The 12,935-nt window shown below is 42.7% G+C and overlaps 1 protein-coding gene across 1 annotated transcript in view; it reads left to right on the top strand.

The window, feature by feature from the left end:
- The first annotated feature begins 962 nt into the window (after window positions 1–962).
- Window positions 963–12,935, top strand: part of LOC308306448 (zinc finger MYM-type protein 4) — a 52,802-nt gene continuing 40,829 nt past the window's right edge. The window contains exons 1-4 of the mRNA XM_080751454.1: window positions 963–1,025; window positions 1,546–1,796; window positions 5,561–5,685; window positions 6,064–6,250. Coding sequence (XP_080607580.1) covers window positions 1,701–1,796; window positions 5,561–5,685; window positions 6,064–6,250 — 408 coding nt within the window. The 5' untranslated portion in view covers window positions 963–1,025; window positions 1,546–1,700. The remainder of the gene's footprint in view (window positions 1,026–1,545; window positions 1,797–5,560; window positions 5,686–6,063; window positions 6,251–12,935) is intronic.

The following is a 12,935-nucleotide window of genomic DNA, read 5'->3' as shown; positions in this document are numbered from 1 at the left end:
GGTCTAACGCTATGGACCAGAGCTAACCGTGAAACAAAACTTCGCCGAACTTGTGCTGCACGTGCAGAAAAGATGATTTGACAGCCAACTCCAAGATGATAGCCAAAGATATTATGCCAAGGTATTAGTGTTGTCATGGTGAAAGTGTTCCGTGAGGTGATTTCTCCAACCAGAATACACTGCCCTGTCGCCAAACGACAGCGCGACGAGGAGAGAGAGAGCACAGTTGAGGTACCTGGAACGATCACCCCAAAACACACTCGCCCCCAGTGTTTTATGGTTAGGAGTACTTGCTGGATTTGATCCTGGGGCGGGGGCGATCATGTTTTGGGCGCATTTGCACCCTCATCTCAACAGCGCAGAAAAGAAAAAAAGTTGAAAAAAGAATTAAAAAACGTTAATTAACCGGTTAACTCACTTACTGCCAATTAAAAATGCCCTCGAGTGGCATTAGTGCCAGCCCTCTCCATAGACTTCCATGTCATTTGTAGTGCACAGATCATGCACACCCATGCACAGATCATGCACCATGTTTGTGCAGGCTGTTCACAGCTTTCAAACAAAAAAAAAAGATTGGAAATCCGTTCAGGCATTCTTGAGATAATAGCCATTATGTTTTCCTAAAATGTAAACAAAGATGGCTGCCATGTTTGATAGATGGGGTTGCTATGGGGGTTAAACATGCAATTTCGCGATTTCTATCATGCCTACTACATTTTTTGGGGTCCAAATTTTTTTTTTGAAAAAAATAATTTTTTGAAAAAAAATTTTTTTGTTGTTTTTTTTCTAAGTAAAAGTCGCCCAAAGTCGCTTGGCAGGGAAGCCCATAGTGAGAAAGTTGCTCTAAAAGTCGCCTGGCACTGTATGAGTTAATGCTGACGGCTAACCGGTTACTAAATTAACCGTTGGTGACATCCCTAATCTGAATCTTAACAATTTGTGCCTTTCCTCTTCCTAGGAGGAGTCGTTGAAGATAAGTAATGTCTACTCTGTGGGGGGAGCAAATTCATTTGTTGCTCCAACAGGTGAGTTCATAGGATCTTTCTGTTGTGAATTATGATAACAATTTGCCGTCAATAATGCATGTGATTGGAGTTCATGTGATATGAATATGTAACTGTGTGGCTGCTGCTTGCCTTTAGAGAACCCAAGTCTGACATCAGGCCGCTATCCCCCTGGGTCAGAGTTATGAAAATCCCATCGATTTATTCATAGAGTACGGAAATAAACAAATGTTCCTCAAACAGAGACGTTATCAAATGTAACTCGGTATCATAAACGACACAGAACCACATTCCCTGACAGAATCGCGGGGCTGATTTTGTTTACTTTTGGAATACAATTCTTAAATGACACAATCTAAGACTTCAGTGACCCAGGGGTAGCCGGAGTGACGTCGGGACTTTGGTACAATTAATATATCTTGGGACATTCTACAAATAATTTCACAGGGGTTTTATAAGGGTAATGATAAATAAATCAATGTCATTATAATTGGTATCCAAAAAAAGACTAATGTTTTTTTTAATAATCTCTCTATTCTAGTGCCAGCTCCAGCTCCAGCTCCTGCTCCAGTTCCAGTCCAAGCCACGGCCACGCACTTTTTCATCCCAGGCAGAGGAACCTTTATTCAGACTGCGGGGCTGCCACCTATCCCTATCAGAGCCCCAGTCGTTGCCCAAAACGTTGCCCAGAACCTGATGAGAACAAACTTGATTCCCCGACCACCACCACCACAACCACCACCCCCGCCGCCCGCAACCGCCAGCAGCGTCAGTTGCAGTGGTTGTTCAAAGGTAATGTTGTACTCGTATTCATGGATTAAAGTTCTCGCTCACCATGACTGATCTCAGTAGTTTGGACCATGGAGTTATAAACTCAGCACAAAAAGAAAGGACACTTGACTTCAGTCCATTATATCTCCCCTTTAATAATACCAAATTGTAATGTGTTTTATATCATTTTTATCGTTTATTCATCACCTTTACAAGTACGTACAGTTTGGTCAATTGTTTATGAAACAAACGCTAGTGTATGGTGCACACCTTTTATGCAGTTTCACAAATCATGAAAGTCATAAAAAATTATTTTGCTATAATCCATGCTTATTTTGGTCCTAGAGGTGCAGTGCCGTAGGCATATTGCCCCTAGATAATGGTCATTAAGATAATATTGTTACTTACCCAGTTTTTCGCTTCCAAAAACTGTACATTTATGTGCTAAAAATATGTATTTATGCGGACACACGCAACAGGTTGGGACGTTAGGGACGACCACATAGTTAGAAGAACAAGGCGTTATTCTACTTGGCCAACAATTATGGCTGGGAAATATAAGGATATATTGATGCCATATTTTGGATATCGTTAAATGTATTTTAGATTTTTCTTATTTTTAACACTTATGTTGCAATGATTTTTTCCGGCCAATGTCCCGCGTTGCCATGGTTACCATAGACTTCCATGTAATTGTGCAATTGTGTAAAAAGTGCACGCCCATGCCTAGATGATGCACCACGTGTGTGCACACTGTTCACAGCTTTCAAACAAAAAAATCCGCTTGGAAATCCGTTCAGGCATTCATGATTTATGGGCCATTATGTTTTCTTCAGATGTAAACAAACATGGCTGCCATGTTTGAAAGAATGGGTTGGTATGGGGGTTAAACATGCAATTTCGTGATCGCGATCATGCCTAATACATTTCTGGAGGTCCAAAAAATTTTTTTGAAAAAAAGTTTTGAAAATTTTTTTTTTTTTTTTTTTTTTTCAAAAACGGCCCAAACTCGGGAAACTCTGGGTTGGCACAGCGTTGGTATCAATACAAACTCGGGAAACTCGGGGTTGGCACCAGATGTGTTAAAGGTTGCGTTACAGTAAAGTTTTTTCTGTTCTGTGTTAACTGACTGTTCTAGCTACTTGTACTACTAGTATTTGCCTTTACCTATCTCGTTGTGTACATTTTGTGAAAGCACCTATAGTCATCCCCACAATATCGTCATAATTGATTTTGTATATATCGCCCAGCCTCAACATGTATTGCATGTATTGTAAGTGCATGTGACAATAAAGTCTTGAACCCTCACATCTACAGTATAGAGCAGGGCTCCCCAATTAGTTGTCCCCAAGGGCCGAATTATGTCTAGGGTACCAAGCCGAGGGCCACAACATTGCAGGGGGCGACAGTGGCGTTCTCGCTACTCCAGTGACAGTTCGGATATCGTCGTTGTCGGGTGAAAATGTCCAAAACCGTTCGTTTTGCATTTATCATTTGAAAAATTATTTAAACTAGTGAAAACAGCCGATCTACAAGCACACAGCGCCTCGCCATCTGCTGTTTTCACTACTTTTGTGCGACGGCCTTATGTGATGAAGCAGAGCTTTACTTTGCGAAAGAACGTACACATTTTGAGATACAGGTTTTCCACCCGACAATGATGATATACTAGTGTTGATGCTGCTCTTATACCACCATTATTACTGGGGTTGGTGGGGGCCTGACAGTAGCCCCCTGCGGGCCGCAAATGGCCCGCGGGCTGCCTATTGGGGAACCCTGGTATAGAGCAACAGGCCCCAGCATGTTGTGGTTTACAGTGATCTTAGAACAGCTAAGGGCGTTGCTAGATACAGTTAGTGGTAAAATAACTGGAAGCCATGGCCTTGGGTGGTTAATTGGTTTTATAAAACAGTTACTACTACATACCTGGCAGGGTTTCATAAAATAAACCCACAGTACCATAAATTGCAAATGCAAATGTATTCATAACAAATAATCATTCTGCTGCCAAGCAATGTAGTTCTGCAGAGAATGGTTGCCAAGCAACACATAGACATGTGGCTTTGTTGCTTTTCCAGCTCTTCAAATTCTCTCTCAATTTTGATCCCTTCTTTTCTGCTCCATAGCCCACCAGCAAATCAAAATTCACACAAAATCTGGCACTTTGAAACAACGTATTTGTTATACTGATGTAATTCGGTCATGTGTTTATAGTATTTTACAATGGCTTTGATCATAGCCAATCATAATCAAGGACCAGAACAATCCGTTTTATAAGCTTTCATATATTCAGAACGATGGAAGCCTTCTGTTTCCAGACTTGAATTTCCCTCCCCTCACCCACTTTAAAGTAGAAAGTGTAAAACTGTAAAAAAATACTAACAAACAATGATGGGAGCCTTCTACATCCCATGAGCCTGAAGGCGTTGGAACAAAAATGGGGTTGCAAGTTAACTAACATTAATTTCACTTTGCTCGCCATCAGACGTACGAGCAGTGTGAGCATAATGTTTACCACTAAGCAATGACGGTGATTGATTTGCAGAAGTTTTAGGACGGCACAGTTTGCACATTTGGAAACATTTTTAAAAATGTTTTAAACACTAATCTTCTCTTATGAATGTCGTCTTGTCAGAGGTGGGGCCATGACTTAACCCATTTAGGCCTAGAATTATTGAATGCTTTAACCAGTGAGAAATAGCAGATATACAAGCTCACTGCGAGCTTGTAGATCTGCTATTTTTGAAAAAGTCGTGAAAATGTGTGCAAATCTTTGAATATTATGTATTTTCAAAGCAAACGTTTGTAACTCAAATTTTGCTTCTGGGTGGTCCCTGGAAATAGATATTTTGAGATGGGGGTCCGTGGCCAAATACATATCAGTTTGGGGGTCCTTCACATGAAAAGGTTTGAGAACCACTGACATGGTAGTCTCTAAAGAACAGACTAACTGAACCTCCAGTTAAGTGAAAAGGACCTTTTCTTTGACGATGGCTGGCCAGATTGCTGACATAGAAACATAGGTTTTTCAAAAAATCTTAGAAGGATTCAAAAGACACTAGAATTGGGTCAAAATTCAAATTTTCACGATTTTTCAAAAATAGCAGATCTACAAGCTCGCAGATGAGCTTGTATATCTGCTATTTTTCAATAGTTAAAGCTATACTATGTAACTTTTTTAATAAAACAAATCTTAAAATTGTCCTAATTATTAAATCTCTAAAGTTTTAGAACACCCCCTCTGTTCATTTCAGCTCCCAAAGCCTTTTCTTTATATGTGTTCTACTGAGCCCTGGTGGCCGTGACCGGGGCTGTTTTTCCCGGCAAAATTACGTCATATGCATCATTCTGTACACGTGTCTCCCTACCGGCCAATCAAAGCCCAGATCATACACTGCCGAGCTCTTCAGGAAATACACTGCAGTGTTTACAATGGGCTAGGAGTCTAGCATGTATCTCCTCAACCGAGGCTCGTAGAGGGACACGAAAGACCTCTATGGATAGGTCTCGGCGAGGCGAGGCGGACGCTGTGGTCTGAAGGCCCGGTCCGCGGCGAAAAACGGCCGAAAAAAGCAGACGCGACCGTGGTTTGCTATAACGCTACTGACCACTAGTTGAGCAACTTACATAGTATAGCTTTAAAGCATAAAATAATGATACACAAAATGTGTACCCGTTCTAAATGGGTTAAATTCATATCGATTTGGGGGTTCTTCCCAGATGTTTGAGAGCCACTGTTCTTCTACATGTCACTAATGATGTGTTGTATGCTGGGATGTGTGTAGGTGCTGCTCAAGGGCCAGACGGCCTTCCAGAGAAAAGGGTCCACACAGCTCTTCTGTTCTACCGTGTGTCTGACTGGCCACCTGCCGACAACGAGCAAAGCCCGCTCCTGTTACCAGTGCCTCAAGTATGTCTGTCTGTCTGCATATCTGTCTTTCTATCTATATTACTTCAGGTTTTCCATTTTATTTGGACTCCTATTCACTTTTACATCCTTGTGTGTTGGTGTTCTGGTCATAGCCACTCTAGAGGAGCACGCTCTAAACCAGGGGATCTCAAAGGTTGTGATGGATATCATGAGGGATTTTCTTTTGTAACCCCATAAGACCCCAATATTTGAGAACTGCTGCTTTATACAAATTTGCTTATGATGTGTGTTCTGTTGCTTAGTGCTTTTTGTTTCATTCATTTTGACCTGTAACTTATTTAATTTTTTTGCATAAGATTTGTATATTCTGTGACGGTTTCTTTTTCTTTCTTTCTTCTTTTTTCATGTTGTGTACAGGGAGATCACCCAGGCCAAGGATCTGGTCATGGCTCCAATAGATGCCAACAACTACATGCACTTCTGTAGCCACTTCTGTCTGTTTGTCTTCAACCGCAAGAGGAAACCTGTTGCGGAGAAACCTGTTGAGAAACCCGCCGAGAAACCCGAGAAACCCGCCTGTAGCGTCTGCCGAATCACAACCAAGGTAAGGGCGCGCGCACGCGCGCACACACACACACACACACACACACACACACACACACACACACACACACACACACACACACACAAACACACAAACACACAAACACATACATGGGGATACATGCAGAAACAGGGTTGTGTGAGAGAAACACTGAGATTCTGGGAAATATAATTCTTAACACATTCACTGCCAGGTATTAATTCATTCATCCACCACTGCCTGTTTTACTGTTTATTCTGACAACCCATGGAATGCACGGTGCGTTGATGTTAAAAGACTGTGTCCTCACAGTCGCACGTTCATTTCTTCTTTCACACGGAAAAGAAAAAGTGTAACCGCAATGGTCCAGTGATGTTGAAAAGCCACTGCCACTGTGGCAAATTTAACTTAAAGGTAGGATAAGTGATATTGTTTTGGTTAAATCCAAAAGGTTTTTGTTAAAAGGTCAAAGAACTATATTCTGCTAGTAGTCATTGCTATAGTGTTTGTTCAGTAACAGCAATGGAACTCCCTGTCTGCCCAGCTCTTTAACTCATACAGTGCCAGGCGACTTTTAGAGCAACTTTCTCACTATGGAGTTCCCTGCCAAGCGACTTTGGGCGACTTTTACTTAGAAAAAAAAAAATGCATGTTCCACCCCCCATACAACCCCATCTTTCAAACATGGCAGCCATTTTTGTTTACATCTGAAGAAAACATTATGGCTGATAAATCATGAATGCCTGAACGGATTTCCAATCTTTTTTTTTTGTTTGAAAGCTGTGAACAGCCTGCACAAACATGGTGCATGATCTGTGCATGGGCGTGCATGATCTGTGCACTATAAATTACATGGGAGTCTATGGAGGCTTCTGGCACTAGTGCCACTCGAGGGGCATTTTAAATTGGCAGTAAGTGAGTTAATAAGAGAAACGAAATGAAGATATTTCTAGTAATTAATATGGTTGTGTCGTACGTCAGACCCCCGAGATCAAGAACTTACTGGTCGGCAGAGGAAGGGCTACGTCTCGATCTGGTTGCTAACGCCATGGCAATAAACCGATTTGAGAACATTATGAGGTACCTTCACTTTGTCGATAATTCCAATCAAGAGACAGAAAATGTTGATAAGCTCTTTAAAATCAGACCAGTGTTAGAAGCACTGCAGAACACCTTCCAGTCGGCAGTCGATCCTGAAGAGTATCAGTCGATCGGTGAGCAGATCATTCCCTTCATGGACCGCCTGTAAAAAAGAAGTCTAAATCCTGTGGTGTGAAAGTGTGGGTGGGAACAGGGACCTCTGGATACATGTACAGACAACGCCGTTGTGTGCTTGTAGATCGGCTGTTTTCACTCGTTTAAATCATTTTTAAAATGATAAATACAATACTGGCTTTCAAGCAGTTTCAAGGGGCACACCAAAGGTCCCCAGGCACAGTGGTTGAGAAACACTGGTCTAAAGCCCATTTTCCACAGGCTCAGCACCACACCACTCCCCACACCACACCGCCCACTTGTGCCAGGTTTTCCACTACAAGGACCTGGGTAGAGTGGTGTGAAGGTGGTACTAAACGTGGTACTAAAAAGTATCCACTCTGGAGTAGGTCTGAGCTGGGCCAAACAGGGCCAAACACTTCATAATGACTGATCACTCACTGACTTTTCATTAGACCACCAGGATATAGTTGTAATACATGATAATAGATTCTATTGTGTTATAACCACTATTATAATCTATTATAGTGTATTATAATTATCATAGTAACACATTAATACTTTATAGTGTATTATAATCACAGTTATAATCCATTATAGTGTATTATAATTTAGGATAGTTGTAATACAAATTTATATTGTATTATAATTACAGTTAAAAGGGTCAACTTGTTTCTTACCGATAGGGGTACTTTTGTGTAATGGAAAATGTAGATATTTTTATGTGGTGTAGTGTGGTGCTAAAGCTGCAGTTGAAAAGGGGCTTAAGGCAACTCAAAAAAGAGGGGAGAGTAGCTTGTTCTGTTGTCAGCAATGCTCACAACATCACCGTTACACAGTGGTTAGACAGTTCATTGATCCACATTCCTGCACTGGCCCCAGGCCCCAGATCGGCAGCCAATGGCGTCTCTCCCCCTGCCAACAATCCCCAACATTCCGACTCCTCCCTCAAACCTTCGGCTTGTGAGATTCCCCTCCCCCCGCAATATAGCCGCTCCTCCCCCTCCAACAATGGAAACAGCTTTTACCAATGGGGGGGATTCGAAGCACCAATCGTTTTCGGGATTCCCTCTAGTGCAGCCCACAATGATTGAAGATGTGTGTTTGTTTGGGACATCGGCGATTCATTTCAGCCAGCGTGGATGCTACAGCGATAAACAGGACACAACACTGTATTTTCTTTACACTCGGACGACGGCATGGTGAGTTGATTTAAACGAAAAAAGTACATTTTACCCGTTGCAGTGTGTTGTCATTTACAGCTTCTATCACAGTTGATGCGAGTTAAACTACCATTAAACTAACGAATAACTACAGTACTGGATTAGGATATGACATGAGTTCATTGCTATGGATATGGATGTATTGTTGAATGACTTGAACTACATTGAAGAACTACACATGGTGCTTTGTTTGTCCTATGTAGCTTGTATCAGAATGGTGGGGTGGACCACAGAAGTTTGTTTGTTTGTGAAGTTAAACTATCATGATTAAACTAACGAATACATACAATACTTGATTAGGACATGACATAACTAATATGCTATGAATATATATTTTATTTTACTGCTTGGGCATGCATATACCGTGCATTAATTTGGTTGAATGACTATTGAACCAGAACCACCACATACGTGGTGGTGGTGGTTTGTTTGTCTCACGATAATGCAGAGTAGAATAATTTGCTATACCTGCAAGTATAGAATACATTTTACATGTATCAGCCATTTATTTTAAAATTTTTGTTTATAATCCGTTTTATGACTTCATAACTAAGTGGCCTTTGCTGGACTTGGGGGGGAGGAGGAAGGGGGCTTCTATTGTTTTTGTAGACTATTAGAGGTTTGCATAGGAAAAGGTAAAGTTCCAGTACAGTACAGTGGGGGAGGGGGAAGGAAGCTTCTGTTGTTTGATTCAAGACTGTTTGCTTTGGGAAAAGGTACAATAGTTTCATGACAGTACAGTTCTTGACTACACTTTACAATAGTCTACAATACACTGAAAGTATAGAATGCATTTTCATTGTGTCATGTATCCATTTATTTAGTTAAATCAGATCTGTGTCTGGAATTTGTCAGGCTGGAGTCAAGAGTGGCTTTTCCTGAGCCTGTGACCTTAAGGCCTTTGGCTTCATTGACCACTACAACACATTTAAGGAAATGCACACTGTAAGAATACTTACATAGGGCTATTTATAATGTGACTGGGTTAATTAGCAGTTTTCCAAGCATATCACACAAGATGGGAATTGATGTATAGCAAATGCACTCTGTTTTCATTGCATGCATTAAAACATATTCATGCATTTGTGTTTCTAAAGGCACCAAAGTCGCACAAGCCATTGCCAGAGGCGGAGTGGCAGGCACGGATGAAGACGTTTGCCAGCACAGGGAAATGGCAGGAGGGTAACAAACAAAAACCAAATACCAAGCAGAAGAAGTGGTATGACATCTATAAAAAGGTATGGCATTATTATATTGTATGGCATTATTATATTGTATGAATACTGTGTATAACGTGTATACAATGTATCAAAGTCTAGGTTCAATAAATAAATGTAATCCGTTTAATCAAATGAGCAACTTATTTTTTTCTAGATTGAGAAATGTCTGCTGCAGACCAGAGGACAGACACCACTCTTTGGTCAAGTGAGGAACTGCGTGTGTGGATTCCACACTCTGGAGGTAACTAGCTAAAGACTATAGTAAGAGTGTGTGTGTGTGTGTGTGTGTGTGTGTGTGTGTGTGTGTGTGCAAAATAATGTGGATTAGTGATGTCTCATTCATGAGTGATTCGTTCATAAGATTCGAATCATTAGCATGACTCGTGAACGATTAGTTCAAATCCCTGAAATGGGTCGTTCACACTTTCGTTACTCGCGACGTAATAAAAACACTCCCGCGATTGTGTTTTTTAAGGGAATATCGCGATATGAACTAATCAATTGAACGAATCTTTTGAACGGGTCATTACCGTGAACGTGAACGAAATGATCCGTTCACTGATATGAACGGGATTGCCCATCACTAATGTGTATTTGTATCTACTCTGTCATGGAACAACAGCCGGCCACAACAAGTGTTGCAGAGTCTACGGGTCCACAGGTGCCAGCCGCGAGCCATCAGACTGCCGCAGAAGGACAGAAGACTCCCACAGAAGGCCCAGTGGGAGGTGCTGCGGACCAGCGGCTGCTGACTTCAATGGTAGTTAACACACTGAATGTTTAGCATTTGTTCACACTGAATGGTAGTTTAATAGTATAGTCCTCTCATGCCTTTTGCTTTATTGCCTTTCAGCTTGAAAGACCAGGTCCTTCTACTGGTCATGGTACTGTACAGCCAGATCTCGGTACAGCCAGAAGATCAACCACGGTAAATTGAGAACAAATAGCAGCTGTTTTCACTTCACTCCTCACACAAATGTTAATTTTATGCACTGCTTGTTCCAACTGAATGCTTTACATTACAGACCCTTGCATCCAGCACTGGCACTAGACCTACAATCGGTGAAGTCAGTCCGACTGCCACTGGTGTCGGTTCTGCGGCCAGCACAGCTGTGTCGGTGAGTAAATCATATCACTCATACACATTTATATATCTACTCCTACATTAAGGTTGTGTTGTAAATGCTATTAATCTGAACAAATATGAATATCTTTGCCCCCCTTTTACAGGCTCTGGACACAGAATCTCCTGTGCTCAGTCCCGCAGTAACACCAGAACCCCAGACAGTTGCTCATTCTTCAGTGCCTGTCCCCAGTCCTGTAGCAACTGCTACTGTGTCGGTAAGGACTTTTAACATTTCCTACTGTGTAGAGTGCATCAACTTTTACAATTACAAAGTGTGTTCATGCATTGTTTTTGTTATTAGACTGCAGGCACTGGAAGACCTAAACTGTATAGGCAGTGGGCAGAGGTTTTGCCACTTGAAGACCATGCCTGGATTTCAAAGGCCTTGTTTAGGGAGAAGCAGGAAGGAGTTACCTTAAAGGATGGCTACCCGAGACAGCTCTGGTACTTCCCACCACAGCCAAGACGACGTACAGGCCAGCCTCCTACTCCAGACAATTTCTTTGCACATGCACTTCTTTGCTGGATGCCCTACAAGTTGTGGAGCGTTAAATTGAAGTGCACCAATGACTGCACCGATGACAATGGCGATCGAATCCAACTTACGGGAGGAGGCACGCACAAGAGGGTACGACGGGTTCTGGATCTGGACCGGTATTATTACATGGTGGGGGAGACTCTGAAATGCTCCAAATGTAAGGCCAGCCATGTGTCTTGGAGCCAAGCTATCCTCCAACAACTGCACGAGTCGTACAGATCAGAGTTCCGGGTCATCTGCACACAAAAGTGAGTAGCGTCTCTTTTCTCTCAACTTGTAAATTATGTAAAATATGTGAAATATTTGTACTGATGTATCTTGTCTATGACCACCAGGTATGCGTGTGACATCCGTGTGATCCGACTGCTTCGGGAGAGGGGTCTGGGTAACAGCCCAACACAGGTCTTGAAGCAGCTGCACGAGAACCACTCAGAGGAGTGGCTGCATCGGGTTGCGAGGTACACCGCAGAGTGTGTGGACTTCAAGAAGGAGAGCCTAGTGACCGCTGTAATCCAAGAGCCTCCAGCGGCTCCTGCAGTGCCTGTGTCGACCAAGTGGCTCCTATCTGTTTACTGCCAGGATGTTCTGACGAGGCTGGGGGAGATTGAGTCCAGAATAACCTCCACATTTGGCACATTCCTGAAACTGGACTCGACCAAAAAGGTTAAGAATCCTTTTATTTTTTCATGTTTCTTTTCAAAATGTGTTGCTGATGTATGTGGATCGGTTAAGATTAACAGAGACTGGTTTTGTGTTTTTCAGATCACAAAGAAGCTGTCAGGACATGCCAAGGCAACAGCGGACTGGCTCACCTCTGTATCCAACGAGTATGGCGAGATACTCATCAGTGTCCTGACTGCTAATGAGGGAAGCGGCCTGGACAACATGGCACAAGGCCTGGTGAAGAGGTACCAGCAGGCCGGTGTGGATCCCCCTGAAGTGTTGTATGTGGACTGTGGCTGCTGTACAGAGCAATCGGAGGAGACCAAGCTGCAGATCCGATTTGCCGGGTGGCCAGACCTTCTGGTACAGCTGGATGTGTGGCACTTCATGCGCCGCCTGGCTGTCCCATGCACCACGGATGCCCACCAGCTGTACCCGCTCTTTATGTCACGTCTGTCGGAGTGCATATTTGAGTGGGATCCAGTTGATCTGGCTTTATTGCGCAAAGCCAAGAGGGAGGTCCTTAAATCCTTAGATGTGTCTCCCCTTACTGATGCCATTGTAGACAGGCACCTGTCCAGGGAGGAGCTGGCTCTCCATTGCCGGAGGAAGACCCGTGGTGTGGAGAAAACCACTGAGCTGCTAGAAAACTTGCTGAAGGTGTTGATGGGGGATGTTGGCAATGACTCCCTTGGCGTTCCTCTGTTTGACAAGGAGAGGA

This window comes from Nannobrachium achirus, assembly GCF_963921795.1.
Source record: "Nannobrachium achirus genome assembly, chromosome: 20".
Lineage (NCBI taxonomy): Eukaryota > Metazoa > Chordata > Actinopteri > Myctophiformes > Myctophidae > Nannobrachium > Nannobrachium achirus.
Note: the sequence above shows the minus strand (reverse complement) of the source record. Positions and strands in the feature narration are given on the sequence as shown.